Source organism: Orbicella faveolata, unplaced genomic scaffold (genome assembly GCF_042242905.1).
Source record: "Orbicella faveolata isolate gen_17 unplaced genomic scaffold, um_ofav_v1 contig_48, whole genome shotgun sequence".
NCBI lineage: Eukaryota > Metazoa > Cnidaria > Anthozoa > Scleractinia > Merulinidae > Orbicella > Orbicella faveolata.
In genome coordinates, this window is record NW_028301578.1 from 15,250,362 (window position 1) to 15,270,000 (window position 19,639).

The window sequence follows — 19,639 nt, forward strand, 5'->3', positions numbered from 1 at the left end:
TGTTTTTTGTTTCGTTCTCTTTTGGAGTCCGCCGAGGTCATTTTTTCGTCTAAATAACTTGAGAAAAGTTCGAAAAAGATGTTCCTCTTGAATTTTCAGCTTTCAGGCAATAATCCTGGATTTTTTTTACCGAAACGTAGGTTCACTGGTTATGTTAATGTGTTTCGGTGGCTATGGGCGACCGTCGCTTCCTTTGTCGACTCACGCAATGAAGCTAGGTTACAAAAAAATCTGATAATATTTAGTTCTGGTTTTGTTCGATTTCGTTGAAATTTTAATATGATGAAGCTGGATTGTCAACGAATAGATTTTAATACTGCCGATATGAGGTAGCTATTAACGCTAAAGTGATATATCGCTTCGATGTCAGGGTTTTGAAGAGATTTTTTTGCAACGTGTAGGTTCGGCGTGATTTTGTAATCTGAGATTTCTGTTGACCCTGAAGAAACAAGGTTTGGCGAGTAAACATTACAGATTGCGTAATTCAAAGTTGGCCGAGTGGAGATCTGCGTCTGGTCTCCGACAAAAAAAAAGTAAAAAAAAAATAAACCAAGGGTAGAACATGAACCGCGCTCGGCTCATGGCCGCGCGGTTAACAAAGTAAATCTCTAGGCAGAGACAAAAACATGTGACGCTCTTAAGACGGTCTGTATGGAGTTAACTGACAACTGAAAAATGGTCAAAACAATAACTGACAACTGAGACATGCCCGAAAATTTAACTGACAACTGACATTTGTAGTCAGATTTACTGACAACACACGAAAGGTTTTAGCCGTTAATTGAAATTTTTTTTTTTTAGTTTGACCTTAGGAGTTTGATATTCATGCTGTTTACTTTGTTTTTAGACCCAAACCATCACACTGAGTTTCCTATTAAGTCTGTAATGATATCGCGCCGAAGGAAGGATCCGGATAGTGAAGAAAAGCGTCTTCCCGGAGGTATCCAGGATTATGATTCTGGGAAATCATCTCACCTTTCAGGACGGAGGGTCACAAACTACTCTTCTGAGACAATTGCAACTGAGTCACTATTTTAATAATGATTGAATCAAAAGAACTTAGCCAATCCAAATTATGATTTGCTAGTATTAAAACAATTAAAAATTTCGGACTAGAGGCTATGTTTTGGAAACCTTGAGGGGTACACCATGCAGAGCGTTTTTTAAGTGTCACAACTCATAGCTTCATATTCTACGGGCAGCGTTGCTGAGACCTTGGACTCATGTGAATCGCTTAGCACTTGGTAATCGACATATTATAGTTTAAATTGGCTTAATTCTTTTTATTTCCTACAATTGATTAATTAGTTTCTAATTAATTATAGCGTTATAATTTGCAGCGTTAGCGATAATTTCGCACCATTATGATAATAATTGTGTTCATCATCTAACTTAGAGGGTGGCAAAGGTGGGGTACCAATCACGCATTACGCTGAATTTTTTTTATTAAATCACCCATCACGGAGAATTTTTTCACTAGTCACGCGTCACGTAAAAAGGAGTAAGTACATCGCCAATTTTACGTTCTCGACCCTAAAAGCGTCGTTAAAAGAAGAACTCTGCCGATTCAACCACGAAAAATGCATCGGCAAATATGTGACCTCTCACGCAAAAACGTTCCTTACGGTATCCGTTCGAGCGGCTGAACGCACGGCAAGTGAACGGATAATTTGAAAAACGATAGTCAATTTACTTGTTCCAAGATATCTTAGGACCACTTGGTTCTACATGAGTTGATAACCACTGAATATAATGAGTAATGACTCTAAAAACAATTTAATGAAATGCAAACTGTGAAGGTAAATGTGAGGGATTCATGAGATGTGGGCTGTGTAGGTATACATTTGGAAGTAACACGGTGAAAACTGTGTAGGTTTATGTGGGGGATTAATAAGATGTAGGCTGTGTAGGTATATGTGGGGAATAAATGAGATGTATGCTGCGTAGGTATATGTGGTGGATATACCTCCAAATGTAGGATCTGTAGGTATATGTAGGAGATTAATGAAATGTAAGCTGTGTATGTATATGCGGCGAATTAATGAGATGTATGCTGCGTAGGTATATGTGGGGGATTGATGAGATGTAGGTTGTGTAGGTATATGTAGAGGATTAATGAGATGTATGGTGTGTAGGTATATGTGGGGGATTAATGAGACGTAGGCTGTGTAGGTAAATGTAAGGCATTAGTGAGGTGTAAGCTGTGTAGGTATATGCAGGGAATTAATGAGGTGTAGGATGTGTAGGTATATGTAGGGAATTAATGAGATGTAGGATGTGTAGGTATATGTAGGGGATTAATAAGATGTAGGCTGTGTAGGTATATGTGGGGGATAAATGAGATTTAGGCTGTGTAGGTATACGTAGGCGATTAATGAGAGGTAGGATGTGTAGGTATATGTAGGGGATTAATAAGGTGTAGGCTGTGTAGGTATATGTGGGGAATTAATGAGATTTAGGCTGTGTAGGTATATGTAGGCGATTAATGAGAGGTAGGATGTGTAGGTATATGTAGGGGATTAATAAGATGTAGGCTGTGTAGGTATATGTGGGGGATAAATGAGATTTAGGCTGTGTAGGTATATGTAGGCGATTAATGAGATTTAGGCTGTGTAGGTATATGTAGGGGATTAATGAGATGTAGGATGTGTAGGTATATGTAGGGGATTAATGAAATGTTGGATGTGTAGGTATATGTGGGGGATTAATGAGATGTAGGATGTGTAGGTATATGTGGGGGAATAATGAAATGTTGGATGTGTAGGTATATGTAGGCGATTAATGAGATTTAGGCTGTGTAGGTATATGTAGGGGATTAATGAGATGTAGGATGTGTAGGTATAAGTGGGGGATTAATGAGATGTAGGATGTGTAGGTATATGTAGGGGATTAATGAAATGTAGGATGTGTAGATATATGTGGGGGATTAATGAGATGTAGGATGTGTAGGTATATGTGGGAAAATAATGAAATGCAGGCTGTGTAGGTATATGTAGGCGATTAATGAGATGTAGGCTGTGTAGGTATATGTAGGGGATTAATGAGATGTAGGATGTGTAGGTATATGTGGGGGATTAATGAGATGTAGGATGTGTAGGAATATGTAGGGGATTAATGAAATGTAGGATGTGTAGGTATATGTGGGGGATTAATGAGATGTAGGATGTGTAGGTATATGTGATGGAATAATGAAATGCAGGCTGTGTAGGTATATGTGGGCGATTAATGAGAATTAGGCTGTGTAGGTATATGTAGGGGATTAATGAGATGTAGGATGGGTAGGTATGTGTAGGGGATTAATGAAATGTAGGCTGTGTAGGTATATGTAGGGGATTAATGAGATGTAGGATGTGTAGGTATATCTGGGGGATTAATGAGATGTAGGATGTGTAGGTATATGTAGGGGATTAATGAAATGTAGGATGTGTAGGTATATGTGGGGAATTAATGAGATGTAGGCTGTGTAGGTATATGTGGGGGATTAATGAGATGTAGGATGTGTAGGTATATGTGGGGGATTAATGAAATGTAGGCTGTGTAGGTATATGTGGGGGATTAATGAGATGTAGGATGTGTAGGTATATGTGGGGGAATAATGAAATGCAGGTTGTGAGGGGATATTAGGGGGGACGGGGGTGGTTGAGGAAAAATACTTTATTACAAATCCAGAAGTATTGTTTTAAGACAGATTAAGAGAGATGTGTATATTGAAGTGGAGTTAACTTGCCGCCCAACCATCCGGGTGGTGTCTCACTTATAAAGCGAAAAAACAAAAGGCTTGGTTGTGAGCCAATGAGAAAGCACTGACATCATAGCCAAACCGGACAAACGAGTTTCTGACACCGGCCAGATTTGATTATTCAAAAGGGCGGACATACCTTAAGGACATTCCACTGAAATAGAACCTGCACTGAGATATTTGTGAAACTTTGCCTGTTGATTGATTATATTATAGGAACTTAAATTTTGAAATAAAAATGAGGGGTCCCAATGTTCGTTTAGGAGCAACAGCACCTTGTTTATACCATATAAAGCCATATAATAGCACCATGATTGTAGTCACGATTGCTTGCTAAATTCACGTTTCCGACGATTGCTTTTTGTTCTACACTGAGAATTGGTCCATATTTATTTTACACAGAGAAATTTATTACTCAATTCAAAACAACAGAAAAAAATGATAGGTCACCATACTAGTTTGCGAGAAAATGACAATTTACCTCTATGGAGAGGTCCAGCTGTAAAGAGAAAGCCGCCATTTTTTAACGCGCGCGCGCTAATCACGCGTGAAATTATGCGCAGTAGCGATGCGCAATGCAATACTGGGGAATGACCTTAATTTAAGGTTATTCCTCAGAATTGCATTGCGCATCCCTACTGCACACGATTTTCGCGTCATTAGCGCGCGCTCGTTGGCACGTGCACATACAAAATGGTCGTTTCTTCTCGGAAACGAGTAGGGGACCTAACGATTTTTTCACTTAGTTTGATTGCAGCGATCACCTTCTTTCTATAAAGTGAATATAGACCAATTTCTATTGCAGAGTGACAAATTATCACTGGAAATGAGAGCATAGCAAGCACTCGTAAACGATAAGATGTGCCCTCAAGAACACTGCGTGCTTGGAACATACTGAATCCCTGTCGACTAAATATAGGTACCTTTGTCATGAAACGTACATCAAGTTGCTCCTTAAAACATTGATGCAGTACATCCATTGTTGTATTTCTCGCTTACCTTTCTCCCTATTTTTCTGCTCTCACAAAGCGTAAAGTGTGTGGTTTAAATGTAAACGTTACTGAAAGCAGATAATTTAAGGAATTATGGGGTTTATTGAGGGTCCCCCTGCTCCTGAACGAATATGGAGACCCCCTTTTTTATTTCAAAATTTAAGTTCTCTTGATGTAAGCAGCCAACAGGCAAAATATGAATAATAATCTAAGGTGCATTCTTTTTCGGGGGAATGACCTTAAGGCTATAATATGTTAATTTCCCAAACATTCTTTATATACACGCTTATGTTCTGTAACGGCTTTGTAATTTATGCTATACATACCGTTATATATTAAAATAAGCGTTCACCTTATGTATCTTGAGTACAGTAGCCAGATTAAGCTTTGAATGATGAGGTTCGTTTAAGGTTCTCTCTACCATCTAATATTGCACGTTGCAGCTAAAGGGCAGTTTAAATTCTTCGACAACGTCTACTGTCTACGAATGCCTACGAGCGAAAACAACTTCCCGTGCCTCGCGACTTAAAGCGTTACAATTTTCAATGTTATTCTACCAGATATCATTGTCTCCACAACATTTAGAGTTGGGGCAATTAAGTGGTGAGATCCTCGAGAACTGGAAGCTATGGGAAAAAATACTGTAATAATTACTTGGTTTGGTGCGGGAAAGCCCCGAGTATCAACTCGCCATGTTCAAGGACGTTATTGATGACAATGGCCTTTAAGTGTTCAAAGTCTTAAGCTATACTGAAGAAGAAGATGCAAACGATTGCCGTGTAATAATAGGGAAGATGAAAAAGTATTGCATCGGCGAAGTAACGTAAACGAGATTGTTTCAGCAAGAGGGAAAAACTTCCTACCGAAACGCTCGACAACTTAATGGCTGAATTGAAAAGAACCTAGGCAAAGAGCCGCAATTTATGTGATTTTTTACGTTTATTACACGTTCGATTGGTCTTGGGATAAAACATAAGCAAAGCACAAAGCAGCCACTAAGAATGACACACCCCACGTTAAACAAGTGTATCGACCTCCCAGCATCCGAGATGCAAATATAGGGATCTTAACAATGACGACGGCGACGCCGAAGACAACGCCTTGTAAAATTGAATTTGTCCAGGACGAAGGCTAATTAGGCGGCTAAATAAAGTTTTACTTTACTTACTTTTACTGTCGGATTTGTCAGAAGGAAGCTGCATCGTTGCCCTGAACACATTTAAGAAAAACTCTTGTTATTTATTAGTAAGAGACTTTCTGTGTGTGATTCACATACCCAAAAGGAAATTCATGACATCCAGATCTTGGGTATACATATATGTTATTTGCCGGCTGGGAGGTCCGTATAATGAAAAACTGTGATCGAGGTCTTGAAAATGCTGACCGAGACCGCAGGCCGAGGACAGCATTTTCAAGCCCGAGGTCACAGTTTTTCACTATACGGTCCGACCCTAAGCCGGCAAATAACATGTTTATTTATTTTTTCCTGCGGTAAATTGGTTTTACTGATTACAAATGGATTTGTTTACGCGACCCTTGTCATCAGGGTGGAAAAAGGCAGGGCGGTGAAACGGGCAGTCCGCTCTTGGTCCAATGTGTGATGCGGAGAAGGACTGGCACGAGCGCTTCTTCCGCGCTTCCGGTGAGATTAATGGCTGCCAAAAATTTCCTCTCGACGAACCGGAAATCAACTTTTCTTTCTTTATTTTTGAGCCACCAGTGGTGTATTTTCAAAAGCCTTTTTGATGCGTTAGACAAAAAGTCAATACGTTTATGTCTGTTGTAATGATGCCTAAGTAGTTTCGTCTTAGGCTGTCCAAATTTGAGTGAATTAAGACAGTGTCGAATGCAGGCATGTCCCGCTTATCATGTCCAAGCCGTGATCCGCTTCTTCTTTTACGAGTACTTTACATTACTCCACTCTAAATTTTACATATGTTGAAAATCGATAGCTTTCACATAACACGGTAAAAAACCAACTGGATATATTTGGATATAGCGGCGTTTCAGAACTTCAAAGTTACCCTACTCTTGCCACACCCTTGCTTGGACTGTTTTGCCATAGAAAAAGTAATAAAATTTTTGCGAGTTTGAGTTTCGCCTGAATTGCAAGCAACACGCGATGTTTCATCAAGGCACAAAAACTTTTGTCTGTAAATACTGCTCAGTTTTGTGTGTGAAAATCCAATAAATCGCTGGTTGTCGATGAAAAAAAGCGCCCGCCGATGCGTGTTTTGTTGCTATAAACATGACAAATTAGACTTCAATTCCACTCTTTCGTGTAAAAACGTACACCGAACTCAAACAATATTTTTAAATGTGTTTAAGACTGATGAATGTTTGAGAACACATTAGAAGTTTAGCTTAAAATATGGGAAGAAAACAGAAACAATCAGCACGGTTACGGTAGCGCTTTCATTGATCAACCCGAATAACGATTCAATTTCGATTTTGTTGTCTGAGTTCTCAAAATTCCATGTCTATTTCATTTTCGCAGTATAAAATTTCAATATGTTGAAGAAACACACATGATGTTAGTAGTCTTATAGCGTTGGCGATAATTGTTGCAACATCACAGCACAAAAGATGACGAAAATAATCTTTGTCAAGATTTTATATTGACAATTGAAAACACCGACCCGGACTTGAAAGTACACGCGCTGCACTATCCAAATTTGCTACTTGTATGCGCCAGATTTATTTTCCTTTCAAAAGCTTCTGCAAACTCGCCAAACGAGCAGAAACAATAACAAACTATCGAAACAGATTTTGGTTATGATTGAACATGCATTGTTCTGAAAAATAACTCGATACCAGAGTAGAGAGTTTTCTTGCATAAACTTTATTCTTAAGTCAAAAGCTTACGCGTACAACTAGCGCGAGCAGATCGTACTCATTCACAGCGTGAAATTTGAAGTCCTGTTTTCCACCCTGAAAAACTCACCTTTTCCCATTGCCTCAGAACAAAAAATGCACCAAAAGAAGTTGCTAATTCATATAGAAGGGAGTCTCGTGGAATTTCTTTAGAAATCTAAGTTCGAGTGCAAGTAAGCGGAATCTGCTCGTCTTAGTAGACCCCAGTCTACTGCATCACACCTTTTTGCTCGGACCCGCTCGTTTCACCGCCCTACATATAAGCTTGTCATTGAATCGGCTTCCGTGCCGTCTACTAACGAGTTGTAAAAAACTCTTCGCAATGAGCGAGTAACTCAGATAGTAGACAAAGAAAGACGTATTAAAGAACATATGTTAGTTGCATTTTTTTTTTTACCAGTTAAGTTCTCCAAAATTTGTTTTTGCGGTGTAAAATTTCGTGCGAAGTTTGAAGTTCCATTACAAAAACAATTTCTGTCAGTCGTTGCTTTTAAAATCACTCAGAAATCAGAATTTTCTACCGTAAATTGAATAGCAGGAAGCGAGGAAATTCGTTAAGTGTATTCCACAGAAATTCTCTTAAATAAAGCAACGATCAGAGAGGTAATCACGACTGAAATTGACTCAAATTTTACGGCGAGAGAAACACAGGATTACGCGCCATTACAGCGCCAAGCTACAAACAACCAAGCAAACTCTCACAACTTCAAAACACTCAATTGAATTTACTTACAGTGACTTTCCTTGCCATTTTAAAGTAAACAGAGATAAACTTGCGTTGACTAATCGTCGATGGACGTGTAAAAAAGGCAAAAGATTGACGATTACCGCTAACTTTTAGGAGCGAAATATAGGCAGCGAAAAAAAATTCCGGCCCGTGGGCCGTATCGTAAAAAGCTGGGCCGGTCACGTGCGTATGATAAACCAATCAAATTTGAGGATTTAGGAATCCGGCCCGTTCAGATGCTTGAGAAAAAAAATAAAATTTATTATCGAATACCAGGGTATGTGATTCGCATACCTAAAAGGAAATTCATGACATCCGGATCTAAAGTGTACACGACAAGCCGCTCGTTTTGTTAAACTTTTTATATTTTCGAATACGAGGGTATGTGACCAGTCTCTTGAATGAGCTAATAATGAAAACGCATCTCATTAAATCGGTTCTGCAACCATTTCTCATTAAATCGATTGTTATCAGTTGATGTTGAACCAAGCCGGCTATTTACATGTACCATGCAAGATTGACAATACAGTAGTTCTTGGCCAATTTCCTTGCGAATTACACGACGTGCAATGCCACATATAGCTGTCAGCAATTATTTTTCCCCTTTTTTACAGAAATAAGAATAATCCCTGGATGGACTATGAAACAAAATATTTCTTTCCTCTTCCCTATTTTTCCCACGAGAAAATATGGAGGAACTTGAAGTTACAACTCATTGTGAAAGATAATGAAATAAACAGATAAATGGATTACAATCCATTATTAAAGGCAAATGAAAGCCATTAAACTTTATAGATGATACAAAATTGACCATACAATTTCTATAGTATATAATTATATATAGGAAGACAAAACTAGATGATGCTTTCTTCTGAAGGTCATAAAAACCAAAACTGTGTTACCCGCTACCTGTGAATTCACCAAGACAGTAGACGAGACAAAGTCTACAGATTCTATGAAAGAGCAAGATATATATGCAGGACTGAAATGTCACAATGACCGTTTAGAAGGAGGTCGTAGCAGATGATATGTGAAGGGTGGTACATCTCGAGAACGTTAGCCTACATTTTTCAAGTTTGTCGATTACAATCCATCTCAGCGTTGTCATTCTTATCCAGTCTTGTTCACGTGACTTACCACCTTGGTTGTTTCCGTTGATTCTTAATAGTATATTTTACACATTAAAAAAAGTGACTTAATGCATAATGGCTTGTCCTTTTAAAAGCACCATAACTCGTAATTTGATGTACTTTTCCGATTCCTACTTTTTGTACGTTAATACCCTAGCAAGAAAGACACTTCACACTCTCAGTTCTGATCTGTAATCGCGGACAAAACCTGTTGAGACAAAGACATATCAAAGCCGCTCTCCTCAAACTGCGATGCTAAAAAGACACCCCCAGGCAAGAAATGCCCTTCCCCCCTCCCCCCTACCCTCCCTTCTCAAAGTTGCCGTTTGTTTTTTTAGAAAATATCTTTTACGATGAACCATTCATGCTTAATTCACGCACAAAGCAAAATTGAAAGCGGGAAAGGCCGTGGAAAAGTAGGCAATAAGAGTGGGAATCTGTCATAAGTCTACATTTGACTCAGTTGTCTCAACAGTTTTGTCCGAGATTGTAGAATGCATTGGCATCCACTCTATGCCAGGCAGGGTTATATGGTGGCGCTGACGCCTGGACCGCAGGAGACGGCGGTGACGGTACCCTTTTTCTATTACTGCATTGGACGACTATACATACTGCTACAGCAGTAGCAACTATTACTTCAATGACGATAGCAGCAATGACTCCATCCGACATTCCACCCTTATCGTCATCATCATCATCGTCATCGGGGTCTTTAGGAGCATCACTGCTTCCAGGAGCTCTTGTGCCTTAAGAAATAGATAACGCAATATCCTTTTATTTACACTGAACATTCCATTCAGTGGATTTCAAGTGACAAGAGAAGTCCTGTCACTAATTGCAATTTCGACTAGTAACGAAACATTCTACTTGTAGTAATTGTCACCCGATATGATAGATTTACTTTCGTAATGATGACCTCTTCGCTACTTTAACAGGATCTCACCAAGTCAAAATAAATATTTTGCTCTGATTTACATTACGTGCTGAAGAATTTACAATAAGAGCACAAGAAAAGCCCCCGATTCTTTCATAAAAGAAGGTGACGTCAAAGCCCCTGAGTGAATCTTGGATCCGATGACAGAACTGCTGCTTATAAAATTTACTGCAACCTACCTTCCTTGCCGCCATAACAGGCGTTGATATCAGCGCAGTATTTGTTGGAAAGTGGAGCGTCGTTTTTGTCTCTAATGCACCAATAGCAACCCACTATCCCGTCACATGACCCTGAATCTGTCTTCTCGTTGCATTTTGGGTCAAAGCATTTCTCTAAGCCACTTACGGAAGGATCATTGATTTGCTCAGAAGGAACGACTGTCGCGGGCACAGGACAAACAGAAGTGCTGCGAAGGAAGAAAAGGACAAAAAGACAACGTTTTTCGGGGAAGCTATGTTTACTTGTGTAAACTATATATTTTGCCTTCACCACACAACCGAACACACTCAAAGGTTGAGGCATGGGCGCGTTGGTCAGCCACGCCCAAGATATGTTTTATTTGCGACAATAAACTTAAAACAAAGTGGATAAGAGATACATGAAGTAACGTCCTACATGCGCCAAAGTCGGACACGTAAACCCCAAAAACCTCTTGTTAGGAAAAATAGAGACCGTGTACCCCCGACCAAAAGCAGTGGCGCCACCTTTGGGGTTTTAAGGTTGATCTATAAACAACAGAATGAAAAAACAAATCATATGACGCTAATTACACAATAAAAATAAACCTTACGGGAAAGTGCTAGTGACAAGGATGACCGTAGAATGTCACAAGTTTCTCATCCGTCTCTTTTTACAAACGTATTACCCATGAGCCTTCGCGTACTACTCTCCCACCCAGTTCTCCGTTCCGTGTCGGCAAAATATTAATTTATGTCAATAAATGTCACAACTTACATTTTTAGAGCAGCACCCGCACCAATCGGTGGTTTGCAACCATTCCCGGGAAATTCAAATAACAAAGACCGTGTCAGCCATGTTAAATGACAGGATCAATAAAACTTTGATCAACTATGCAACATGGCGGCGAAGACCACGGTTCCGAACGATTCTTAAACGCATCACATACCCAGTCCACATTAACTGCCATTGCTGCCCCTTCCAGTGACATATGCCAACTCTGAGCTTCAAAACCTAACAGTATTTTACACTGATGTAAATCAAAATTATGAAAAAAAAAAAGTAGATAAACTTAAAAACCTTATATCAAAGACGAAACTTTTCCAACTGGTTCAATAAATGATTTTGTTTCTGGAGAACTTTGTGAGATAAATTTACGACAGTTTAAAATTCAACCGTTAGAGTTCTAAACTTAGAGTTCGCGAATTATTGACAGGTGCAGTGCAAAGAGCGTTGTGTTTTCTCACTTGCTGGCCGGAAACTCGCTTCTACAATAATGGAAGTCAAGTCGCGAAGAGCATGGACACTGGCAAGTCAAACCCTGAACACTGGAGCATTCTTTGTTACTGGAACACGTGCAAGACCTGGAGGGGCATGAACTTTCACGTGATATGATTCCTGATGAAAGAAACGTATATGTCAGCATGGTGGATCAGGTCGACGAACAAGCCTGTTAAAAAATCCCAATAAAATGAATTAACAGATTATTGAAAAGGAATCAGCTGAATTTTGCATTATACTGGCAGCGCAAAAGGTTCTCGGTATATAGTTGGGCCAAGAAGATAAAATTTCCGCCGTGCAACGCAGGCCGGGGTAGATAAGAAAATGAGAGATAATGACAGTAAACAGTACACGCATACCCAGCTATCTACAAAATTTGATTTCTTTTGTACTCATTGATTCCTTCGATGTCCATTAAAAGTTATTTTTTTCCCAAAATACTTTAAATACTATTACGTCTCATGCCTCTATCTCCATTCATTCCTTAATGCCTAGTGGCAATTTGCTTGGACAATGGAGGAGTGGAGTTATATGTAACATAAATGAAAAAAAGTAGTATTTTAAAAATATATCTGCCATTAAAAGTCACTGTGCTGCAAAAGGTATCGTGGGTCACCAAAATTTTTCACTTTCTTACCTAAAAACGCATTAGTTTCCACCACACTAGAGAGCTGGTACTTCTTGCAGCGGGCTCCACTATTCAGCGTATCAACGCCTTGTAATGGAATCTTAACCTTGTAAAAGTTTTGTAGCTTGATTTTCTCCAAATTGCGGCATTCTTCTTTCACCAGATAACCTTTCTGTAACAAATCTTCGGCTACGTCTTTTTCCTTTTCAGTGATGTGGACATATTCCAGTGTTTTGGCGGTTATATCAGGCACAAGGAAATCATCGTGCATGATAAGAAATCCAGCTGCGTCAAGCACGAAACAGTCAAAGTTGTTTTCTTTGCATTTTGGATATGTATCTGTCAGGAGTCTGAAAAAATATCACCTATTAGTAGGGTAAACACCCTGTGAGGGATGCTAGTCAATGTGTTATCGCCGGCATTTTATCAGGTTATGTACCAGAAGTGACATAATAATGATAGTGATCACGATCATGATCACGATAACGATCACGATCACGATCACGATAAGGATAATGATAACGACAATGATAATGGTAAAAATATTGACCTGAAAAAACTACATTTGAACTTTTATTGGCCTATCACTATATATGGTCATGTTCCGAAAGACGGTTAACCTATGTTTCTGGTAAAACTAACAGACTCACTTTTGGAAGTATGATAGAGGAAAGTCCGCACCCATAACGGCAATAACTTTGTCATTTGTTTTGTGCTGGCTGTTTGTCTCACCACGGTAAATAGTGCGGGCAGCGGTTATCACCACTCCTGCACCAAAGGCGTCTATGTAAGGGGTGGAAAGGGCAACCAATCCCTTGTTGCTTAGCGCGGTGTGGTACCTAAATAACCAGATTTGTACGAGAAATAATATTAATATTTTATTTTACTACTTATGTAAAGGATCGGCATTAGAATTTAGATATATGCAGTGGTGCGGTGGTGCGGTGGTGCGGTGGTACAGTGGAGCAGTGGTGCAGTGGTGCAGTGGTGCAGTGGTGCAGTGGTGCAGTGGTGCAGTGGTGCAGTGGTGCAGTGGTGCAGTGGTGTAGTAACGTAGTAATGTAGTAATGTAGTAATGTAGTAATGTAGTAATGTAGTAATGTAGTAATGTAGTAATGTAGTAATGTAGTAATGTAGTAATGTAGTAATGTAGTAATGTAGTAATGTAGTAATGTAGTAATGTAGTAATGTAGTAATGTAGTAATGTAGTAATGTAGTAATGTAGTAATGTAGTAATGTAGTAATGTAGTAATGTAGTAATGTAGTAATGTAGTAATGTAGTAATGTAGTAATGTAGTAATGTAGTAATGTAGTAATGTAGTAATGTAGTAATGTAGTAATGTAGTAATGTAGTAATGTAGTAATGTAGTAATGTAGTAATGTAGTAATGTAGTAATGTAGTAATGGAGTAATGGAGTAATGAAATAATGTATCCATGTATTCATGTAGTCATGTAGTCATGTAGTCAGGCAGTCACGTAGTCATGTAGTCATGTAGTCATGTAGTCATGTAATCATGTAGTCATGTAGTCATGTAGTCATGTAGTCATATAGTCATGAAGTAATGTAGTAATGTAGTAACGTAGCAATATAGTAATGCAGAAATGTAGTAATGTAGTTACGTAGTGATGTGGCAATGTAGTATTTAGAATTGTATTTGATGTAGTATAAAAGTAATGTAGCGTTAATCGTAAAGTTATCGCGAGTAATGTAGTATTAAAAAAATGAACTGTAAGTAATGTTTGTATTGTAATAATAATAATAATAATAATAATGATGATAATAATGATAATCCCATATGAGCAACAACAAAGTTAACTTTGTCCCGGAAATCGAGCCAGCCGGGTTACCTGGCTCATATGAAAAGTGTGCGTCATTTAGTTGGCACTTCACAGGCAGATACTTACCATGGTCTTTTCCTTGGGTCGTACGATTTCGCCAGCGAGGTCCCTGGCGTCATTCTGAACACACCATTGGCAGTACCAATATATCTCCAAACCAGATACTTCGTGTAATCCATCTTTTCACGAAACCAAATATCTTCCACCTTTCGCGTGGCTATAACTGTGTCCCGAATGCCTTCTTTGAAACCGGGGTTTGGCGAGCGTGTACTTGTCATAAATCTTCTATAAGCTTTTATTTCAGGGACTGTCGCATCTAAACTAAGGTAGGTATATGGATCTTTGAACGCTTCTGCGCCAAACTTCACCACAGTTGAATCTGTAATAACAGTTCCTAATTACTGAAGAGAATTCTCTTTAAACTACAAAAATACAGAGGTGGGGGAGCGTTACGCATAAGGGGGTTTATTAGAGACGATAAGGACTTATTTCAAATCAAGCATCATTAAGAGTACTAAACTGATGCCACGAAGTAGCAATAAAAAGAGAGACGTGAGTTTTTATGGCATTTACGGTAAAAAGGGTAACACTCTATTTTACTACGCACGAAGTACTGCTCCTTTTCATTCTGTTAATTAAAGCAGAATGCGATAGGCAAACGATACATAATAAAATATAAAACTATGACGCGAACCACAGTTTTGGTCGCAGTTACGTCAAACTTGTTCTCGTAATGTTAAAATATTGCGATGCGACTAGCATCCAATCCAGTGAGGAGTAGAAATACTCCTAGTCGCTTCGTGTTTTAGAAACCGCGATAAGCTCCGGCCTGATGGGCCACTTGGTTCGTATGTAGACTTTCCTTGCATACTGGGGCTGCACCCGAACTGCGAACGGCAGTCAAAACTGAGCTGTCCTACCAAAAGGCCTTCTTCGCGCGCAGCGAACAAAATAAAGACAATTCTAAAGTTGCTTTGGCCTCTTCTGATAGTTGATACTTGAGTATTCCAGGTCTGACGAGGAACAGCATATTTTGTTCACAAGAACACAACTATTATCCTACCTGGCGATACTCGACGAACTACGAGCGAGTTGCCTGTCGCTCGCCGGCGACCCATTTTTGGCGCCAAATTAGAAGCTTGCATGCGCAGGCACAAAATGTTTCAATTTTTCACTTTTTACAAACTGATTTATACATATATATTTTTTACAAACTGATATGGTTTTTGGAATTGCAAACTCTTCTCGTCAATATTTAATGCCATCTCCAGTGAGAAAAGTTGCTTGATTTCAATGCGTTTCCTGTTAACTTACATCAGTTGACGTCAGGACAGTAAAGTTTTTCCCGCCTGCTGAATCCTGACTGATCAATTTAAATTTCAGGCACCCCAGCCATATGTAAGGTTATATTTACCTAAATTGCTCAAGTCATCTTATGAGCTGCATTTACTAATTATAATTGTAATAATGCTAACATTATTTACTATTGACCGTTTGCAGCATATCTTGAAAAGTGAACACAAGAATCATCAGGTTTGATCAAGTCCAAGCGATGATACAAGAACTTGAAGCCTGTGGAATTCAGTGAAAAAATAAAAAAAAAAAGATTAAGTTAGTTGAGTTTGTGAAAACGATCTGGGAAATTATGTCCCATTACAACTAGCTAGTTACAACGTGTCAAGATCTATATATTTCGACAACTTTGTATCCACAGTCCTCGAATACAATTACCTTTAGAACAAAAATGGCCTGTCTTTTTTTACTAAAATAGGGTTGCTGTGGCAGCTTTATTTTTACAAACATACTTTTACAAGCATTTCGAATTTCACTTAAGATAACAATTCATTGCCCGCAGTAACTTTTTCGTTTTATATCGAAAGTAGCATCCTTTTGTTAGTTTTGATTATGTAAGACAGTTTTCGAGTTTTCAGAATTTTCAGGGGTTTCTTTGGTGGTTTTCTGAAGCCACGTGTAAAAATGAAGCAATTTAAGACGACGAATTTTGGAAATCCTGACGTAACTCCCACGTTATGCGATCACAACATGCATTGTTGCCACTCTTTTCAAGGGGGCTTCAATACTCTTAGAGTCGTGGAGGATGTAGGGAAATTTCCTTTCATTCAATTCGTGCATTCGATTCCATTGATGTTGTATCAACCTATGGTAGCATGATATTATTTCTGGGTGAAAACTGCGTTAAAGAATCTTTTTACTTCGCAAGAGTAAACGAATCATTACCAAATACCTATTAACCAAGAGAGAGGTCTCAAACCGAGACATTGCCGTATTGACCGGGCGATAGGGAGGTCGATACGGCAAGGCCGAAGTTTGAGATTGTCCCGGACCGAATGTTCAAGGTTAACAAGCTGTTTATCATATGGCTGTTTGCCTTGCCTTTGGAAGCCCGTAATCAGCCTGCGGGCATTATGGCAGAATAATGCCTTGAATTACCCAATCAGAGGACGCGTTATATCGGCTACAAATACAAGCCATAATAGAGTAAAGGTAAATAATTAAATACCATTTAAGAACTCTGCTTATTCTGACTTTAACCAGGATCGTGCTTAATATTATTTACCTGAAGGAATAGCTTGAATTCCTAGTGTTTCGTCCTTGTCGCCAACTGCTACCACAATGCCAACGGTAAAATTGGTCTCCTCAACTGGCAACCAGTAATAGATTGAGGGTATCTCCACAACTGTGACACCTTCAGTTACCTGCCCACCTTTAGCCAAAAAGCGTTTTGATGAAATATTCTTCTGTCCAGATCCACCGCTTATAAAACGAAAAAAAACAACCACGTGAAAATAATTTATTTTGAGTTACCTATTGAAGAGTTAGACGATTATAAATTATTATTATATGGCTTTGGCTTGTGGCCGATATAACGCGCGCTCTGATTGGTTAATTGTCACTGAATTGTAGGGTATTATTCTCCCGTAATGTCCACGGGCCGATTACGGATTATGCAAATTAGGAAGAGCCCGGTTCTGAAAATTCAAGCGCATTGAAGCGATGAAAGCCGATTAAAATCAGTACGAGAATATCAGTAGCTAAAAGTTTAGAGATATTTCTTTAATAAAATTTATATAGATGACTTACCAGTCGGTAACCTTGGCGGGCACTAGTGAAAAACAATCAAAGTTTGCCTAGTCTTAAGTAAAGCTAAAATCGCTAAGTAAAAAACACCATCGGCAGATCTGCCATGCATCCTGAGCAGAACACCACAAAGAAACTTATAAGTTATCATCTTAATCACAGCAATTACCGAAGTATTGAACTCCGTCAAAGTTCTCGTCAAATAGATTGCCTCGCTTTGACACAAGCAAGTGTAAATCAGCTTCCAGGATCATGAGATGTAAACAATCGGGCGGTTTCTGTCGGTAGCAGTGTTTCTGATAACTGCAGACGTTCACAAGGCTTGAAATGCTCATCCATAAATCCCAGAATGAAGAAGGCGAAGATATGTTGTCGAAAGCGAACGCGAAGATCGAGTTAAGCTTATTTTTAGCAGTGCATTCTGAAGCATTAGTATCTTCTTTCACCGAAAGACGGTTGGTTTGGACAATTTTGAAGCACTTGCTGTCTTTTCTATATGCGTTGACGTTTCTCCCCAAAAGTCAGAAAAACGTCCCCATCAACTTGTGGTACCACGATACTAAAATACGTTTTTGAGGCTGTGACAGTGACTTTTCCGTAAAGAAATGAGTGTTTTTAACGGAATACGTAATACAGTGGTGAAATTCACTGACTGTGTAGTTTTACCCTAGGTTTGAGACGATGAATGAATCGGTAAACGCGCGCATCGCCGGATGTAAATTGACGACTTCCGCTCGAATGATTTTTCTTTTTATTGATGAGCCATATAATAAACAACTTAATAACCGAGAGTGAGGTCGTTACGGGAAAATCTCAAACCTCGGCCTACCGTATTGACCTCGCTATCGCTCGGTCAATTCGGCAAGGCCTCAGTTTGAGATTTTCCCGTAACGACCTCACTCTCGGTTATTAAGTAGTTAGTATTAATTAGTCTTAATAACAATAATGAAGTAACTGTTATAAATTAATTTGTCGTATTTTAATTCCTGAGAAGAATTTTGCATCCCAAGTAGGAAAGATCGTCTCATCAAATGTCTACTTGGAAATCAATTCATGGTATTAAAATTGAGGAACGTTATCACTTTCAGGCTTCCGAATTTAGTTTTGCTGACGCAGGCTAGTAGGCAGCTTATATTTCCAATAGATGTGTCTTCTATCATTTTAGGTTAATATCTAGGCCAAAGATAGGCCCAAGACAATGGGGCAAACTAACAAATAAATAAAGATCGGAAAAAAAATCTCAAGCAGTTTAACACCCACGTGCGGAGGCTAGATCTAAGCAACATCCTACATGGATGTAGTGGGTACCATCTTTGTAACTCAAAATATTAATTTCTCTTATATTGGTTTTCTGTATATTATTTGTAGTTCTAGTTAAGTGTCCCCTATTAGCAGTAGGGATTCTTCACCGCTAGATGTAATTGACACGATAATAAAGTAATTGTCATTATAATTGTTATTATAATTATTATTATTATTAATATTATTATTATTAATATTATTATTATTATTATTATTATTATTATTACTATTATACTAAAAGAAGATGCAAATTCTTACCTTTTGATCGATTCAAATACGGAATAAAACTCCGGTTCAGGTTCTAGTGACGTGATGTCCATAAAAATCGGGTCGCCGAAGGCATTAGAAGGGGCTGGCAGAAGGGGATGCATCATGGTCCTTCCGGAGCTGTCTGCCATGAAAGCATAACTTGATTGGCCCTTCTGAAAGTAGGTGATTTCAGAAAGAAGGTCCGCCATACTTATGTCTGTGCCAACAACGCCAATGAATTTGCCTTGGTGATAACAAGGCAGTGTTATGGATGTTACCAGACCTGTTGGCAAAAAGCGGATGTTAACAGACTTCTTGAAATAATATGAATGGACGAGGCAGCTAACTATCGTTAAACATGGTAAAATTACCGCTTGAAAGGAAAAAGATAGTTTTTGAAACAAGTAAGTTTGCAGCATATAAATCCCAAGAATTGCATCCACCCTTTAGTTTTGAGCAAGGTTTTATCACCACGTTATAAATATACGTTATTGAGAGTCAGGTCTTGGTTTTGATGGATGTGTTTTCAGTCCAGCATGGATAAATTCCCAAGTGGTGTTTTAATATAATTATCATTAAATATTAGCTAACATTTCTTCAACCAGGCTGGCCATAAGATAGTAAGACTTTAAGGGAATACTTAGTTCCCTTGGAATGATCACAAAAT

The 19,639-nt window shown here is 38.8% G+C and overlaps 1 protein-coding gene across 2 annotated transcripts in view; it reads right to left on the reverse strand.

Moving 5' to 3' along the window:
- Positions 1-8,310: 8,310 nt before the first annotated feature.
- LOC110044858 (VWFA and cache domain-containing protein 1-like) overlaps positions 8,311-19,639 on the reverse strand; it is a 26,280-nt gene continuing 14,951 nt past the window's right edge. The window contains exons 6-14 of one of the 2 annotated variants that reach the window (XM_089281677.1): positions 18,982-19,255; positions 16,901-17,097; positions 15,814-15,894; positions 14,389-14,701; positions 13,133-13,321; positions 12,492-12,832; positions 11,821-11,971; positions 10,576-10,802; positions 8,311-10,208 (exon numbers count right to left, since the gene is read on the reverse strand). In XM_089281677.1, coding sequence (XP_089137803.1) covers positions 9,931-10,208; positions 10,576-10,802; positions 11,821-11,971; positions 12,492-12,832; positions 13,133-13,321; positions 14,389-14,701; positions 15,814-15,894; positions 16,901-17,097; positions 18,982-19,255 — 2,051 coding nt within the window. In that variant the 3' untranslated portion in view covers positions 8,311-9,930. Of the gene's footprint in view, positions 10,209-10,575; positions 10,803-11,820; positions 12,024-12,491; positions 12,833-13,132; positions 13,322-14,388; positions 14,702-15,813; positions 15,895-16,900; positions 17,098-18,981; positions 19,256-19,639 lie in introns of those variants that run through there. The other variant, XM_089281678.1, reaches the window with a different exon arrangement.